The following is a 17,768-nucleotide window of genomic DNA, read 5'->3' on the forward strand; positions in this document are numbered from 1 at the left end:
GAATAAAGATGTGAGCTCATAAATGGACTAAAGAGCTTTATGGATGCTCTATTCCTTATTCATTCGCGTTAAACTGACAATTAGCAACTGTTGTAAATAAGCAGAAAATTAGAGGCTTTTTTCATAATCACTTTCACAAACACACAGAAAAATAAATAATGAAAGAAAAACAGATTCAAGTCTCTATAAGAATAAAGAAGACTTTTAAAAATTTAAAACAATAAGATGTTGTGCGAGTAATGTAAGTATAAAACTGTATTTGTATGTTAATAATTCATAAATACCTGTAGTGTCATCCGTGCTGGTGTTCACACTGGTGTAATTTTCCAGTTTGGCCATGAGCTCCTGCTCCAGCTGATGAAGGCTCTGATGTCGTATGGCGCTCTCCACATCGGCTGTGAACTGAATCTGCTCTGCCAGACACAGAATCTGAAACCAGATTCACTCCACATTCGTTTCATCTGAACCACAGAGTCATTTCTATAGAGATGTGTATGCGTGTATATTACCTGTGAAGGGAAGCGTGTGGGATCTACATTTCCTCTTTGTCCTGCTTTCACACACTCACACAGAAGATGCTTCAGGGTGTTTTTCATCTCTGCCGAAAGAGCACTCAGCCAAACCTTACAACCAAAGATATACACAGTTAATGAAATAATTTATGTTACAATATTTATAGACAGAAATGAAATCACAACAAAACTAAGTATTGACTTTTACATGAATGTACAACAAACAGAAAAGTAGATCTCACCTCAACATCGTTGGAGATGCTGATATTACTCTGAAGAAGAACCGTCTCACCCTCCAAAGATTTCATGGCTGTGATGCTCTGAAAATTTTCATCAAACTCCACACTGCTGATTCCTTTAACACACACAAACCAAACACAAACACACAGTCAATGCAATAATCATATATTAATAGAGTGCCGCAGGGATGACGTATTTTTGTAGGCCAAACCGGAAGTTAGCGGGACACTGGTACTCTCGCCAGAAAGCTATTTATCAAAGAAAATAAGCTCTGTGTTTAACAAAAGTTTATGACATGTTTTGTCCAACAAGTTAGTCTTAAGGATTAGTCCATTTTCTTAAAAAAAAAAATTATTTTAATTATTATAAAAAATAGATTATGTTTTTTTAAGGATGTTTCTCATTTTTATGGACTTTAATGGACCCCAACACTTAACAGTTTTAATGCAGTTTAAAATTGCAGTCTTAAAGGACTCTATACGATCTCAAACGAGGCATAAGTGTCTAATCTAGCGAAACGATTGTCATTTTTGGCAAGAAAAATAAAAAATATGCACTTTTAAACCACAACTTCTCATCTTACTCCGGTCGTGTGACGTGCCAGCGCGACCTTACATAATACGTCATCATGTCAAGAGGTCACGGTTGACGTATGCAAAACTCCGCCCCATTGTTTACAAGTGTGGAGAAAGAGGACCGTTTCGACGTTGTTGTATGAATGATACTAATTAATGTCTTTGTGTCAGTTTATTGTTTAAAATGGTCTGCAAATATGCAACACGTGACCTTTCCACGTCATCACGCAATTATGCGAGGTTGGCTGGTTTGTCACACAGCTGGAGAAAGACGAGAAGTTGTGGTTTAAAAGTGCATTTTTTTTATTTCTTCCCAAAAATGACAATCGTTTCACTGGATAAGACCGTTGTGCCTCGTTTGGGATCGTTTGGAGTCCTTTGAAACTGCAATTTTAAACGGTTACGTGTTGGTGTCCATTAAAATCCATTAAAATGAGAAAAATCATGGAATGTTTTCCTCAAAAAACATAGTTTCTTCTCGGCTGAGCAGGGAGGGACATCGGCATTTTGGATGACATGGTGGTGAGTAAATTATCAGGGTTTTTTTTAGTGAATTGACTAATCCTTTAACAGATGAACACACCTTTTATGACTTTTGAATTCAAAATTCGGTGTTTTATATTTTTAGTAAACGCATTTAAAGAGTAACTAAACCATAAACCAACATTTTAAGTTAATGATCTGTAAGAATGATGCTTTATTATTTCTGTTCACTGATTTAGATAACTTTTTGACATTTGGATAAAAAGTGTTTCAATGCTACAATATATGGTGTAAAAACGTCTGAGTGCTGCCCTCTTCAGGTTGAACAGTGGCTACTGCAGTTGAATTTGAATTTTCCTATTGGATGTAGCGGTATCGCGTGACGTAAGCGGTATGACCCTACGTAAGCAGGTTCAAGCTCACCACGCCCTTGTTACGATCTCACCCATAGACTGTAAAAAAAGATGGCTGACGCCTGTTCGCTCTCTTCCATTGGTGAAAAGTGAAGCCGCTAGTGTCCCGATATGGCGCTGACATCTTGGGTCTTGAGTCTGTGAGCAGGAAGTAAAGCCACGAAATCAAGACCCCGCCCTCACTCTCGCAGAATGCGCATATCACACGATATCACAGCTGTCAATCATGACTTGACACCACCGTTTTATATCATTAAATAACTAACTAAACACAAACTTATTTTAAAAACAAACATTTGAATTTACATCAGTGTGATAAAAACTACAGCAAATGGCAGAAACCAGCTTCGGAAAAAAGATAATTGAAGTGTAATTAATTTTTTTAGTTGGTCTCAAGTCCCATTGAATAACATGGGGAGGTGGGGTTTATGACCTACACTGGGACCAGTCACTGTGGGGGCGATTGAGACATTTTTGGCTTCATTTTTTAGGGCTTGTACGGCACGCTTGATCTCACCACGCCCTTGATACGAGCTCAGTTCGTCCCCTCTATCTTTGTTGGGGTCTGCCCACTTTTCTTGCATTTTTCAAATATTGCCAGTGGGTGGAGTTATGCCTTAAACTTCAAAATGTATACATTTTGCATTTATCTGTGAAAATTAAATTGTTGGACCAAAACGTATAAGTGTGTTTTGTTAAACAGAGAGCTTATTTGATGTGATAATCCAAAAGCCTATGGAAAAATTAATGGCTGTAGGACCCAGTGTCCCGCTAAATGCCGGGTTGGCCTACAAAAATACATCATCCCTGTGGCACTCCATAGTTAAGTTTATAAGATACCAGAGAAAACGTGTTTCTTCAGGTGTGTGCACATGATGTGTGCGTTTGTTACCTGCAAAGAGTTTCTTTAGGTGTGTGTGTATAACAGTGGGATTTGTGGCCTGCCCAAGAATCTCCAGGAGATCATCGTCTCCGATGAAGTAAAACCGTGGAAATGCAGAACGCTTTTCCTGCAGGGGAGTCAAGATGTTTTCAAACCATTATATTAGCAAAAAATAGATGTATGTTTGAGTGTATGTGTTGGTTAGATGTTGTCAGTACCTCCAGGAATTCATTAAGGGATTTCTGGCAGCGTTGCAACTGATCCAGGATGGTGACGAGAGAGTTTCTGATCCCAGCTCGAGTCGTAAGAGACGCAACTCTGCTGTCTCTCTGAACATCTGACATTATTGCCCTACACACAAACACACACTTGAGTTTTTTACACATCATCCCTCTATCACACCTGTCCCAAAACTCACTCTCCATCTAACCTTAAGTCCTGGTCCACTCTCTGGAAGCGAGCCTGTTCCCGTGGCAACGCCCCACGTCCAAATATGGGCTCGAGGTAGACCCACTTCCTCTGGATGGTGTTGAGGTTCTGAAGGTATTCGTCCAGGTCGGCCAGTCGGGTTTCCCACAGCGAGACTTTATCCTGAAAGCGCACGTAATATGGCGAGTCTTTGAGCGACTGCAGCAGACAGCGATTATCTCCCACCTGGTTGACCACATCTCTCCAGTCCCTGATGACACGCAGGGATCCGCCCTGACTGTCCGTGTAATCCGTCAGGCTGAAACACGCTCCGGCGGCCCACAGTTCCAGCTCCCGCAGGGCTTCACGGATGGTGACCTCCGCCTGGGCACGGCTGTTCAGATCCTACACATGCACAGAGAGGAGTTATTTGCATAAAATAAATTCAAGCACTTTCAATGACCTGTATCTATGTATGTATATTGTCAAAAACTTCCCAAGGCCTTCAATTTTCCCCCCAGATTCACAAACTTTCAAGGATTTCAAGGACCCTTGGCAACCCTGTACACAGCACTGGACATTATAAGTGGCTGTGTGTTCCACAAATTCACACGGGTATTTTCAAAACCTGACCTTTTCTATGTGGTTTGATCGTTTGTCCACATGCAAACTAAAAGGTCACTAAAACTGAACTTTTATAAAAACTCCAGCCAGAGTGAAGAAATTTGTGAAACTCCGGTTGCAGCGTTGCTGTATGACGGTGAAACCGGAGTTTTGAGTGTTTGTGTAGATGCTTTTTAACAATGGGAAAAACTTTGTTTATAAAAATACCCACGTACATGTGGACTTAAAGCCGCATTCAGACAGCCAGCGCTGTGTGTCGCCCATCTCTTTCAATGAGGCATTTCTAAATCTGCTTGTCATAAACAAATGAGTACCATCTACGCCAGTAACTGACGAGAGAAGGATGACGTGAACTCCACTGCTTCGTTCTCATTTGTAGTCGCTCCCGAAATTCTCTCAACATTTGCATAAAGTTAAACTTTTCTTAACTTTCTCGCGTCGCTGGACACGCCCACACTTTCGCTCGTGCCGCCGGAAGTCGGCCGGTTTCCATTGAAATGAATGAGATCGCGTCGCTCTGCTTCTGCTAGTCGCTGGCTGTCTGAATGGGGGGTCAGTGTATGTTTGTGAATGATTGTGTGTTTATATTTGGACCTTGAGCTCCAGGGACTTTTCTACGATGTTGTCGGCCACTGCCAGCAGGTCTCTGAAGCGCAGTCTCTCCAATGTGGTTCCCCTGGGCAGAGAAATCAGTCTGAAGAGATCAAGCCAGTGTTCCTGAGAGAGATGCTCACCGCGAACATACTTCAATACTGGAACAACTGCCTAAAACCAACACAAATGTACGACTGTGAGATTTGTCCAGCGATTGATATAACATGATGTGGCATTAAAGCAGTGTGAACCTATCAGGTGTTACTCCCCAATACTCATTCACAAAAAATTTAAAACATTTTGTATTTTTCACATGACCCATAATACAACATCAGCACAAAACTCCCACAGCAAAATAACAGGACCGTCAGCAGAGAAAGGCCCATAGCCAAAACCTTGAATCTGTCCACTTCCTTCTGCAGTTTGACAGACATGCTGTTGTGTTCCTCCAGCTTCCTCAATCTGTCCTGCCACCCAAACAGAAACTCCTCAAACATGTGAGTCTTACTCCTGTAGGAAAAAACACCGATATAACATTGTTTCACAACTTACAAACAATTATTAAATCATTAAAAAAAAACTTTGTTTCACAACTTCGGTTCTGACCTGAATGAAATCCAATCCTGCTCAGCATTTTCACTGAGTCCCTTTTGAAACTCCTCATAAAGTTCCCACATCACTGAACATTCCTCAAGATTCCTCAATGTGTCGATGGCAAGAGATACATCAGGAGAATTCAAACTGAAGTGCTCACAATCTTCCCTAAAACAAACACACACACAGTTTAACACTGTTCATGACTTTGCTGTGGAGACTCATTATTTTAAATTCACACACACATGAGTTTTATCCGGGTTTTTTCCAGCTCATCAAACTCGGCCCGTCTGTCTCTGATGTTTTGGGCGCACGTCTGCAGCGTCTCGGGGTCACCTGACTCGATGATGTCATAGCTGGGTTTAAGCTGGTCCCAGCGAGCTCTGAACTTCTGCAGGTCCTGGAGGTAAACCTGAACCTGCGATTCGACGTTTCCTTTCATCACCTCCACCTGAAAACAACACACACCTGATATTGTATACCGCATATGTGCGTAATTACACACACACTCAGATTTAAAATAGTGCTGGGCAAAGATTAATTGCGATTAATCGCATACAAAATTAAAGTGATTTTTGCATAAAATATGCGTGTGTAATTATTATGTATATTTAACCACACACACATACATATACATAATAATTACACACAGCACCCACTCATATATTACGCAAAAATTACTTTTATTTTGTATGCGATTAATCGCGATTAATCTTTGCCCAGCACTAATTTAAAACTATAATTTATTGTATACAATAATATTAATATATCTGTTTCATAATAGTATAAGTGATTGTTGTGTAGGTATGTATTCATTGTGTGTCTGTGGTGTGTATGTTAGTGTGTGTTTGTAAGTGTTAACCTGTTCTTTAATCATGAGTTGGTGACTCTCCATCATAAGCTCAAATTTGTCCCATTTGGCTCTCAGGGCACTGATGGAGTCCAGACCTCCACCCGCCACAGACCGCAAAAGTTTGTTCTTCTCCTCCGCCTGCTGGAACTGCGGCAAAATCTAAACACAATTTTAACACAACAATCATCCATTCAGACTTTTAACAGAGCAAAAGACACACTCAAATGCACTGCAAATAACTTACTACTTATTCTTGTTTTCAGCATAAATATCTAGAAATTCTTATATCAAGATGCATTTTCTTGATGAGCAAAATTACCTAAAAAAAAATATGTGTAGTTTCATAAATAAAAAACATAAAATGTAAGTGAATTTGTGCTTAAATGGGGATCTTGAATTTTTCTTGAATTAAGTGTTCAACTCTATTCCCGCCATTGACAAGTTATCTCATCAAATAAGAGATAAAAATTCTCTGCCAATGACACTTTCCTGATGAGTTACGATTTTTATGGTAATCTAAAAATCTGCTATTGTCCACTAGATGGCGCTCTTACCTGATTTATAAAAAACTGAAGCAAAAACAATTTTTTAACATTTAAAACTCTGTGTATAATTTGATAATCGTTCTGCATCTGATCTGTAATGCTGCGTTTACACCAGCCACGGTAGAGGCATCAAGCCAGAGTGATTTCAATGTTAAGTCAAAGTCTCGCGGCGCAAATGAGACATTTAGCGCGGTAGACGCGATTCCGCCTCATTCGCGCGTATGGTGCGAATTAAGGCGTTGCAGCTGCAAACGTGCGAGTTAAAAATATTTGAACTTTGGAGGAAAAACGCGCCGTGTTAACCAATCAGGAGCTTGCTTTAGTAGTGACGCGATTACAGGAAGCGAGCAGAGTCGCAGAAGCCCCTCCCATCATGCGAATTTCCGCGTGAATGTCGCGATGACTAGAATTTCACGCGTGAATGAAGCGATTAAACTCAAACTGTTCAAGCGGCAAACTAGGCGCGGTAGACGCAATTTTTACGCCTCAAACGCGGCTGGTGTGAACACACGGTAACAAAAGTCCTTTACAAAAATGTAATTATTTCAGCTTTTTGCTCAAAATTTGCTTTTTTTGAAAAACCCTACCCATGTTTTAATTCTTTCCCTGCTATTGACGAGTTATTTCGTCAATTAAGAGAAAACATTTCCATAAAAAAACTGTTCCTGATGAATATCTATGTTAATCTGCAATACTGCGATTATCCACTAGATTGCGCACTTACCCAATTTATGAAAAACTGAAGCCAAAACATGACTTAATTTTAAACACTGTTTCGATAATGGTTCTGAATCTGATCTCTAACAAAATTCCTTCACAAAAATGCAACTATTTCAGCTTTTTGCTAAAATAATTGTATTTTTAAAGAAAAATACCCATATTTAAGAGTTTATAAGCAAAGAAAAAAAATATAGATAGGATGAAACGTTTTTTTTCCACGTTTTGTTTGTTTGTTTGAAAGCAGAGGGTCTGTTTTTTCATTTGATATATTTGTATGTTTATATATTTTTAGAAAAACATTTTCCTGGAAGGCATTTTGTGAAACTTTTGGGAAAATCTAAAGAAATGCTGGCATGCAACTTAAAAAAAACTGGCGGAGAAAGTTAAGAGCTTATAAAAAGAAAACAAATGTTTGTTTGTTTGAAAGCAGAGGGTCTGTTTTTTCATTTGATATATTTGTATGTTTATATATTTATAGAAGAAGCATTTGTAAAACTTTTGTGAAAATCACAAAAAATGCTGACGGGCAATGAGTAAAGATAAAAGTTCAAGATTTTTTACCCTATTGGCAGATTTTTTTTTGCTTAAGTGTAGTTTTTAGACAAAAAACAAACAAAATTTTTATTAGGTGATTTTGGTCATCAAGAAAATGCATCTTTATTTAAGAACTTTTTGATATTTAAACTGAATACAAGACAAAAATACTAAGTAAGAAAGTCATTTTTTGCAGTGTAATGTAAAAATAATGTGAGCCAGGCCATTTGCACGGACAGTTTTTGGTTTGTATAAGCTGTGCTGTGTTGTGGTCAAAGATGATATTAAAAGAGAGAGCAGAAGAAATGTTTGCTGGTGTGATGTACCTCTGGTTTCTGGCTCTGCAGATGACCGTGTTTGGCATTGGCTTCTCCGATCTCATCTATGCTTTCAGGACGCGAGGACAAGATCTCCATCGCACCGCTCAAAAAAGAGTCTATCACCTGAATGTGACCTGCTCACGCACATACACAGAGCACAACAGCAGATGTCAGTGTTGCACCATATTGAGCGCTCATGAAAAACATTCACTACCGAGAGACTTTCACATCCTCATTTTACCCACAAGACAAGAACTGTCTCCAAACTGCGTTTTTTGGGCCTGGTCCTAACTGCGGTCCGTGTTTGTTGCCATCACAAAAATGTGACATTTAAGGGTTAGTTTTCATGTGTATGTATGATCTCACCCTGAATGGATCTTCTTAGAAATGAGAGGAGAGCATCAAACAGTCCTTGGATGAGATCATCTACAGCTACTTTGACGGGCTCACAGTTCACTGTGATACAGTCGACCTTTTCTGTGCTGCACACACACAAACACAAGTGAATACATCACAAACACACGGTACAGTGACATGATCATCAAACACTCACATAAAGAGTCACCTTGGCAGACGTTCTGCTTCTTTTCCTTTGGCTTTGAGAGCTTTGAAGTTTCTCTCCCAGTCATGAACGCTGTGAAGATGTTTCTCCACCAGAGCATCCACATCCACCTGCCCCAGCACCACCCAATCCTGTACACACACATGAAATCAAATCAATCTTACAGCTGGATATTACATATCACATATACACATTCAGCTGTTTCCTCTACATCTTAAAAAAATATTCCATTTTCTTAAAAGAAAAATCCAGATAATTTACTCGCCACCATGTCATCCAAAATGTTGATGTCTTTCTTTGTTCAGTCGAGAAGAAATTACGTTTTTTGAGGAAAACATTGCAGGATTTTTCTTAGACACCAACTATTAACACTTAACTCAACACTTAACAGTTTTTTTCAACGGAGTTTCAAAGGACTATAAACAATCCCAAACGAGGCATAAGGGTCTTGTCTGGCGAAGCGATTGTCATTTTTGACAATAAAAATGACAGATATACACTTTTAAACCACAACTTCTCGTCTAGATCCCGCCCTGAAAGCATCAGCGTGACCTCACGCAATACGTCAAGAGGTCACAGAGGACGAACGCGAAACTCCGCCCCAGTGTTTACAAGTGTTGAGAAAGAGGACCGTTCTGACGTTGTTGTATGTCAACTGATACTAATTAATGTCTTTGTGTCAGTTTATTGTTTACAATGGTCCACAAATGTGCGTTTTATATATGTAACACGTGACCTCCCTACGTCACTACGCATTTGCGTTAGGTTGCGCTGGACCGGACCTAGACGAGAAGTTGTGCTTTGGGGGAGCATATTTTTTGTTTTTCTTGTCAAAAGTGACAGTCGTTTCGCTGGATAAGACCCTTATAGTCCTTTGAAACTCTGTTGAAAAAAACTGTTACATGTTGAGTTAAGTATTAATTGTTGGGGTCCATTAAAGTCCATTAAAATGAGAAAAATCGTGCAATGTTTTCCTCAAAAAACATAATTTCTTCTCGACTGAACAAAGAAAGACATCAACATTTTGGATGACATGGTGGTGAGTAAATTATCTGGATTTTTCTTTTAAGAAAATTGACTATTCCTTTAAGCTATGCTAAAAGTGGGGGAGCTGGAAAATGAGCCTATTTTTAAAAAAAGTGGAGTGTCCCTTTAAAAATAAGTGTTCCTGATCAATTTTTATGTAAATCTGCAATACCGCACTTACTCAATTTCTGAAAAAACTGAAGACAAAAAAAACGTTATTTACTAATTTTAACTCTTTGTATGTTTTGATAATGGTTCTGAATCTGATCTCTAACAAAATTCCTTCACAAAAAATGCAATTATTTCAGCTTTTTGCTAAAAAAATGTTTGAATTGAAAAATATAGATAGAATTAATTTTTTTTCCTGTTTTGTTTGTTTATTGTTTGTTTGAAAGCAGAGGGTCTGTTCTTTTATTTGATATATTTGTATGTTTATATATTTTTAGAAGAAAATTTATGTTTATGTTTTTTGTTCCTGAAAGGCATTTTGTGAAACTTTTGTGAAAATCACAAAAAATGTTGGCGGGCAACTTTTTAAAAAATAGCTGGCGGCGAACGAGTTAAAATCTGGGTTACATTTAAACCAACATTTTTAACCAGGTTTAAATTTTACAGTAAACCTAGAATATGTTTAACTCTTTCCCTGACAGCATTTTTAAAACAATTTGCCAGAAAGCGGCAGCATTTTTTATAATTTAAAAAAAGTTTTAAAAAATATAAACATAATAAAAAAAAAAGTTTCATCCTATCTTCATTTGTTCTCTTTTATCACCTCTCAAAAATGTGTAGGTTTCTTCAAAAATACCCAATTTTGAGCAAAAAGCTTAGATAAACGTATTTTTGTAAAGGACTTTTGTTAGAGATCAGATTCAGAACGATAAACAAAACATACACAGAGTTTTAGGCTGCATCCGAAAACGCATACTGTACAGTACTGAATGAGATGAAGTACCTACTTACTGACTGTTAAAACAGTAGGTACTGTATAGTATGAATCATTGTAGTATGAATGCAATTCATACTACCAGGATTCTATATACAGGTAGTATGGAAGTAGGCGGTTTCGAGCGCAGCATTACTGTTTTTGGATCAGTAGATGCTTTAGTGTTTTATAAGTTTGGTAAGACCACCTCCTGGTGGATAATAGCAGAAATAAGTAATTGGCTGCTCCATTACTTTAAACTTGTGTTATAAATCTCAGTAAGAGATTAACTTTAAACTTGCAACTGAGGAGGTTTAAATAAAAAAAAATCTACAATTAAATGATCAAAAACAGACACTGTGAGTGTAGTGGCATGATTCAAAGATGCATTTATTATAACGTTTCTGAGGTTGGTGGCTCAGTTACACGTGTTGTCGGCTTTGAAGCTTCAAGTCTGGGATAACATCTTTATACAGTACGCACAGACATGTTTTTTTGACAGCCACCAGTGCTCATATACTGCACTTCTCCTCTGTCACACGCGCTACAGCTTCCCAGGAACTGAAGGGCGGTGAATAAACAAAAACATTGTCGAATGTTTTTATTTGAATCAGCCCTTAGGTTACCGATGTATGTAGGTATGTAGGAAATGACATTTCCCTTGCCTGCATAAACGGTTCATTTGCTTTTTGAATGACAACGTCAACATTGTTGCTGTTTAATTACACTGGCAAAATCATCATGGCGGAAAAAATTAATCGCAGATGAAGGTTTTAATATAGGTTAAAGTTTTAATCCAAGATTTGTTCATCTGTGTTTAAATTTAAGTGGTGCAACACAACTCAAATTAAAATTAAACTGTGATCAACAAACTCTAGATTAGCTCTAAGCTTAATTTAAAGGAAAACACCACAATTTTTCAAAATTTTACTATGTTCTTGCCTCAACATAGATGAATTAATACATACCCATATTTTTCGGTGTGTGCACTTGATCTTTGCACAGCGCGTCGTGAATGTGTTAGCATTTAGCCTAGCCCCATTCATTCCTTAGGATCCAAACAGGGATGAATTTAGAAGCTCTTCCACCACACAATATAGTTTTTATCCGCTTAAAAAAAAATCGTGTAACTATTATTTAACAGTATTTAAATAGGGAAAACATGGAAGTGTTTGGTGGCTTCCAAATTCATCCCTGTTTGGATCCCAAGGAATGAACGGGGCCAGGCCAAACGCCAACACACCCACAACGCACCGCACAAAGATCAAGCGCACGCATTGATAAAAAAAGGTATGTATTAATTCATCTAAGTTGAAGAAAGAACACAGCAAAACATAAAAAAAACTGGTGGTGTCTTCCCTTAATACTTGTTAGTGTAACCCACCCATAAGTGTGTAAAATTTCCAAAAGGTCCAATGCGACCAGAAACTCCAGTTTCTATAAATACCAGTACAAAGGTTGTGTTCAGATAATGTGTCCCTGTTTGGGGTTTGTTAAAAATCCTCATTTATTTAGCAACTAGAACACTTTCGATATCAGCCTCATTAAAAATTCCAATTGTTCGAAAATAAAATAAAACCGCAGAAGAGCATTACGAAGAAGCTCTATGTATAGAAATGCTAACTCATTACAGATCTATAGAGGACTCATTCAATAAGAAAACGCCTGCGGTGTAGTTTGCATTCGTGTCAAATCAAACGAGGAGAGCATTGATCAGCAAACAGAGGCTTTTTTTAAATACATCTTATTACGCAAACACCTGCAAAATCTGATTCTTAACAAACATCGAGGTTCCCCGTGTGCTCGGCTAAAGAGGAAGTGTTCCCCTGTTTCCCCTCCGTGTGGGCGTACAAAATCAGAAGTGAGTTTGTGTATGAGAGCCGGGATTCCCCGGTATGGTATTTGAAACTCAAACAGACAGCGACCTTTAACTGGGTGTATTCAAAACCACAATTGAAAGCGAACAGCCTTTGAAGGAAGGAAGTTAGACGAAGTGAAAGCGCAACAGAGAGAGTAGCGCACTGGCCGTGTCTTAAAAACCAAGTGAGCTGCCTACATAGACAGCATTGCCTTGTACGCATGTATATGGCCATACGTGTCGTCTAGGGAGGCGGCTAACTAGGTTTCAAGACACAGTCTGTGTAATAAACTCTCGGGAAGCTGATTTAATGTCCGTGACGGACGTGTGGGTTTAAGGTGTTTTCGAGAATACTGTATATACAGACAAGAGAGTAAATTTTAAGTTCACAAAGGTCATGTACAGAAAACCCCTTTTGGTAGGATGTGTGGGAATTCACCCGTGAGAATTCTTCTTACAAATCAAGATCAAAATAAATCTCAGTCTAAACCCTCAATCTGCACGGACAGATAACTTAAAGCATACTGCTAGGTTAACAACTTAATACAAAATCTAAATACTGAATAAATAGGCTTGCATTTAAAAATTTATTATCATCAGCCTGATCATCAGTGTTGTACTGAGCTTGCTGCAATGCATTCTGGGAAGTATAGATGCAAGGAGGGTCTTGATTCTTATAGACATATAATATGTATACAATACAGATACGTGTGTGTCTATGATGCCTACAAATGCAATCTCATGTTTGTGCAATCTTCACCTTAAATTTTTCCAGCACATGTGTGAGTCGACTGAAGAGATGTTCGGCTTTGCTGAAGATAGTCAGGAAACCGCTGGCGTTGCGCTCAATCATGCGATTGAAGATGGGCTCCTCGCCCGCCTCGCTCACACCTTTAAACTGGTTTGGGATGCAGATGAACCTCTTCATCTCGCGGTAATACTTGGCTCTGACCTCCTCGAACGCAGGTCGAAACTGCAGCCGCCCCTGCTTGAAGAAACACATTAGATACTAGGGCAGTTTCCCAGACAAGGTTTAGGACTAGACTTTAATTAAATTAGAACCTTTAAGTAGTTTTTACACAATACTGGTGTGCATCTTGAAGCAAATCAATGGCACTGTTATGTTAAGATATTCAATAAAAACTTTTCAGGGTTCCCACACCTTAGTTAACTTCAAATTCAAGGACCTTTCAAGGACTTTCCAGGTACAATACCCTCAAATTCAAAGACTAAATTTCGGGACACATTTCAAGTGAGAGCAAGGTTACATCGTGTTACCCTTTTAAAGCAACACTATGTAGTTTCCATGTAAAAATGACTTACAGCTCCCCCATGTGGTTGAAAAGTGCAACAGTTCCTGGTATCAGACACTCTTCTGCAGGCAGGGGGGGCTTTGTGCTCTACCCTCCACCGCCACTTTCAGAGTGTGCTTGTAGCAGCTAGGAGGCTGCTCAGGTTGCAGCAGCAGAAGAATTTGTCCAGTTAAAAGTTGTTCTATCACTGAAATAATTTTAGAGACATTATTTAAAGGTAAAAAACTACATATTGTTGCTTTAAGATATATTGTTACAGTTTCCCAGGGCCTTGAATTGTTTCCCCAGATTCACAAACATTCAAGGATTTCAAGGACCCGTGGGAACCCTGCATAATGAATAATCCTGAATGTATTTTGATAATACCACCTTAATATTTAATGTTGTCTGGTGTCATTAATGCCAAAATTTGGTGGCTTCTGATATTGTATTTTTATTTAAAGGTGAATGAGATACGAGAGCATGTCAGCAACATGAGAGTAAGTAAGAAAGGATGAGTCTTTTGTTTGAGTTTGAGCTCTCACTTGAAGACGAGATCGATGTTAATCTCAGGCAGATTCTTGTTGAGGGCCTCCACGCCCACCTGATACTGATGCTCAAGAGCTTTATACAGCTGATGGTTCCAGTGTTGACGCCAGGCCTTCATGTCTCCTGAGCGAAAGCCCTGAACACACAAACACGACCGTAAATGCTTACAGAAACACTGGATCTGCTCCAAACCATCAGAGAGGAACCATCCTCACCTGAGACTCCAGACTGGCAAATCCAGTCCTGAGATCTTGAAGACCATCTTTCCACCTCTGCTGCTGACGCAGGAGATCCACCCCCATGAGAAGCACCACCTGTACAAAACAAACAGGAAGTCATTGTTTCTGCGGCCTGGATTCTATTTCTGTCACATCGTGAAATCTCATTGACCTAAAATCCTGTTCCACAAAGATATACAGTATATATATATTAAACCTATTATAAATGTGATGTTATTTGGATTGAACTGTATGGCACCAGGGCTGGTAAGGTTAAAGTGTGAGAAAATGAAAAGAGGAAGATCACCTTATCAGTGAAGTCTGTGTGCCACTTTCTGAGTTTGCGGTTCTCTGTAGAGAGTCTCTCGGCGGCGCTCTGCAGTTTACTGATGTACTGCTCCAGGTCTTTAGGATTCTCCCATGTTATCTGGAGTTTCCCGCCCTCATCACGAGAATGTGACCTCGGGTTCTGCTGCTAAAATTACACACATTAAATAAAAAGAGATGTTCCAGCACCTAATGTTCATTAAGAAAAACGTAGGGATTGCAGCTTTAAGATGCCGTATTTAAGATACATCAAAATCATAATTATTATGCATAATTCACTTGTGGTTAATTTTCTGAAGATTGTAAAAATGCAAAACTTTATCATACTTTCACTTTCCTAAGACATTTACGCCTTTGAACCCGCAACCATTCCGTTTTCAGCTCAGATCTCAATCACTAAGGGGTTGTTTATATGTGGTATTAAGATGTTTTGATTGTTTTGGTCAATCGGTTCAAAAGTGAACATTCACCTTTACATCTGCTATTTTAATCTGACCCTTTTGTGCACTTTCGACCGCTTCTGTCCTGATTTTCTGAGGTGATGGTCTGTGGGCGAGTCCCTCTGCTGTCATTTGAACACGAGAAATGATGGTCTTAAAATGACACAAGCTAATATTAGGTCAAAGTCAACTGCTTGTGTTGTTAAAGGACAAGGTTGGGATTTTACACTTAAAGGCCTGTTTTCAGATTGTTTATGATGAAATAGAACGGTTTTGACTGAAATTTCGACATATGATGCTGGCCCGAGAATTTTCGTTTCCCTCCACCCTCACAATGGGTGTATAGTTGCACTGGAACAATCCTTCCTAAAATGCATTAAACTTTTGTTTACAAAGACGTGAAACTCACCGAGTGGTCACTGATATGTTCACACAAAAATCGCTGCAAAAGATGCTTTCCAACAGGTGTTTTGGCATTCGTTGTAAACTTGTGGACTTATTTTTCACACCCGTATATTCTTCCGCTGAGAGCTTGAATAATAGACACTCCAGCCCAGTTGGTGGCGATAATCCACCTTTGCCAATTGCAAGAATAGAAACAAAGTTCCCGGCACGGAGTAATACCGTACCTCACAGCACATACAGTCATGGCCAAAAATATTAGCACCCTTGGTAAATATGATCAAATAAGGCTGTAAAAAATTCATCTGCATTGTTAATTCTTTTGATTTTTTATTTAAAAAATTCACAAAAATGTATCCTTTCATTGGATAATAGGAATTTTAAATGGAGGGGAAATATCATTATGAAATTAATGTTTTTCTCAAATACTCGTTGGACACAATTATTAGCACCCCTAGAAATTCTTATTGGTAAAATATCTCTGAAGTATATTCCCATTCATTTTCACAATTTTCAGAACTCCAGCATGATTGTAAACACAAAATCATTCAGCTCAGGTTTCTCTTTCACAAAAATATAAAGAGGAGGGGAAACAAAGCCTAAATTCCCTTTATCATCCATCACAATGAGAAAAAACAAATAATATATTTCTGATTTGCAGCAAAAGATAATTGATCTTCACAAATTGGTGAAGTGGCTTTAAGAAAAGAGCTAGAGCAGTGAAAATGACCATTTCCATCATCAGGGCAATAATTAAGAATTTCCAACCATCAGAAAATGTTACAAAACTGCCTGAAAGAGGACGTGTACCTATATGGTCCTAATGTGCGGTGAGAAGGAGAGTTTGAGTAGCTAAAGACTCTCCTAGGGTCACAGCTGAAGAATTGCAGACAATTGTTGAGTCTCTGGTTCAGAAAACCTTTAAAAAAATCGTCAAACAAAACCTACATCAACACATGTTGTTTGGGAGGGTTACAAGAAAAATTCTCCTAGCTCATTCAAAAACAAACTAAAGCATATTCGGTTATCAGTCATGACTGGAACTTTAAATGGAAATGGCTTCTATGGTCAGATGAAACTAAAAAATGAGCTTTTAGCAGCAAACACTCAAGATGGGTTTGGTAAACACAGAGAAAAAAAGTACCCCATGTGTACAATGAAATATACTGCTGTGTTTTTGATGTTGTGGGCCTATATTTCTGCTGGAGGTTCTGGACATCTTGTTAAAATACATGGCATCATGGATTCTATCAAATACCAACAGATAAAAAATCCGTAAGTGACTGACTCTGTTAGAATTCTTATAATGGGCCATGTTTGGATCCTCTAACTGTACAATAACCAAAACACAAACCTCAAAAACAACACAAAAATGGGTCACTGAGCTCAAAACCAAGCTTCTGCTAAAGCCATTCCACTCTTCTGACCTGAACCCCACAAAAAATGAGAGGAGTGAACTGAAGAGGAGAAGCACCAACATGTTGCTGGGAATCTAAAAGGTCTGGAGTGATTCTGGATGTAGGAATGGTCTCTGATCTCTTGTTAGGTGATTTCTTACCTCATCAGGCATTATAGGAGAAACTTTAGACCTGTTAAACTGGCAAATGGAGGTTTTAAAAAGTATTGAATAAAAGGGTGCTAATAATTTTGGACAATGTGTATTAGAGAAAAACATTTATTTCATAATCATATTTCCCCCCATTTTAAATTCTTATTATCCAATAAAAGAATACATTTTTGTGAATTTTTTTAATGAAAAATCTAAAGGATTAACAATGCAGATGAATTTTCACAGCCTTATTTGATCATATTTACCAAGGGTGCTAATATTTTTGGCCACGACTGTATAATACAAGTTAATGGACAAAAGCTAT

The 17,768-nt window shown here is 38.5% G+C and overlaps 1 protein-coding gene across 1 annotated transcript in view; it reads right to left on the bottom strand.

Annotated features, from left to right (window-relative positions):
* dync2h1 (dynein cytoplasmic 2 heavy chain 1) overlaps nucleotides 1–17,768 on the bottom strand; it is a 179,016-nt gene that overhangs the window by 151,678 nt on the left and 9,570 nt on the right. Inside the window, exons 15-32 of the mRNA XM_073863457.1 lie at nucleotides 15,033–15,200; nucleotides 14,723–14,821; nucleotides 14,503–14,643; nucleotides 13,427–13,654; nucleotides 8,864–8,991; nucleotides 8,665–8,780; nucleotides 8,305–8,432; nucleotides 6,189–6,338; nucleotides 5,572–5,777; nucleotides 5,339–5,494; nucleotides 5,128–5,242; nucleotides 4,733–4,903; nucleotides 3,537–3,919; nucleotides 3,325–3,457; nucleotides 3,116–3,233; nucleotides 755–867; nucleotides 510–623; nucleotides 285–429 (exon numbers count right to left, since the gene is read on the bottom strand). Of these exons, the coding sequence (XP_073719558.1) occupies nucleotides 285–429; nucleotides 510–623; nucleotides 755–867; nucleotides 3,116–3,233; nucleotides 3,325–3,457; nucleotides 3,537–3,919; nucleotides 4,733–4,903; nucleotides 5,128–5,242; nucleotides 5,339–5,494; nucleotides 5,572–5,777; nucleotides 6,189–6,338; nucleotides 8,305–8,432; nucleotides 8,665–8,780; nucleotides 8,864–8,991; nucleotides 13,427–13,654; nucleotides 14,503–14,643; nucleotides 14,723–14,821; nucleotides 15,033–15,200 (2,812 nt within the window). The remainder of the gene's footprint in view (nucleotides 1–284; nucleotides 430–509; nucleotides 624–754; nucleotides 868–3,115; nucleotides 3,234–3,324; nucleotides 3,458–3,536; nucleotides 3,920–4,732; nucleotides 4,904–5,127; nucleotides 5,243–5,338; nucleotides 5,495–5,571; nucleotides 5,778–6,188; nucleotides 6,339–8,304; nucleotides 8,433–8,664; nucleotides 8,781–8,863; nucleotides 8,992–13,426; nucleotides 13,655–14,502; nucleotides 14,644–14,722; nucleotides 14,822–15,032; nucleotides 15,201–17,768) is intronic.

Source organism: Misgurnus anguillicaudatus, chromosome 24, assembly GCF_027580225.2.
Source record: "Misgurnus anguillicaudatus chromosome 24, ASM2758022v2, whole genome shotgun sequence".
Lineage (NCBI taxonomy): Eukaryota > Metazoa > Chordata > Actinopteri > Cypriniformes > Cobitidae > Misgurnus > Misgurnus anguillicaudatus.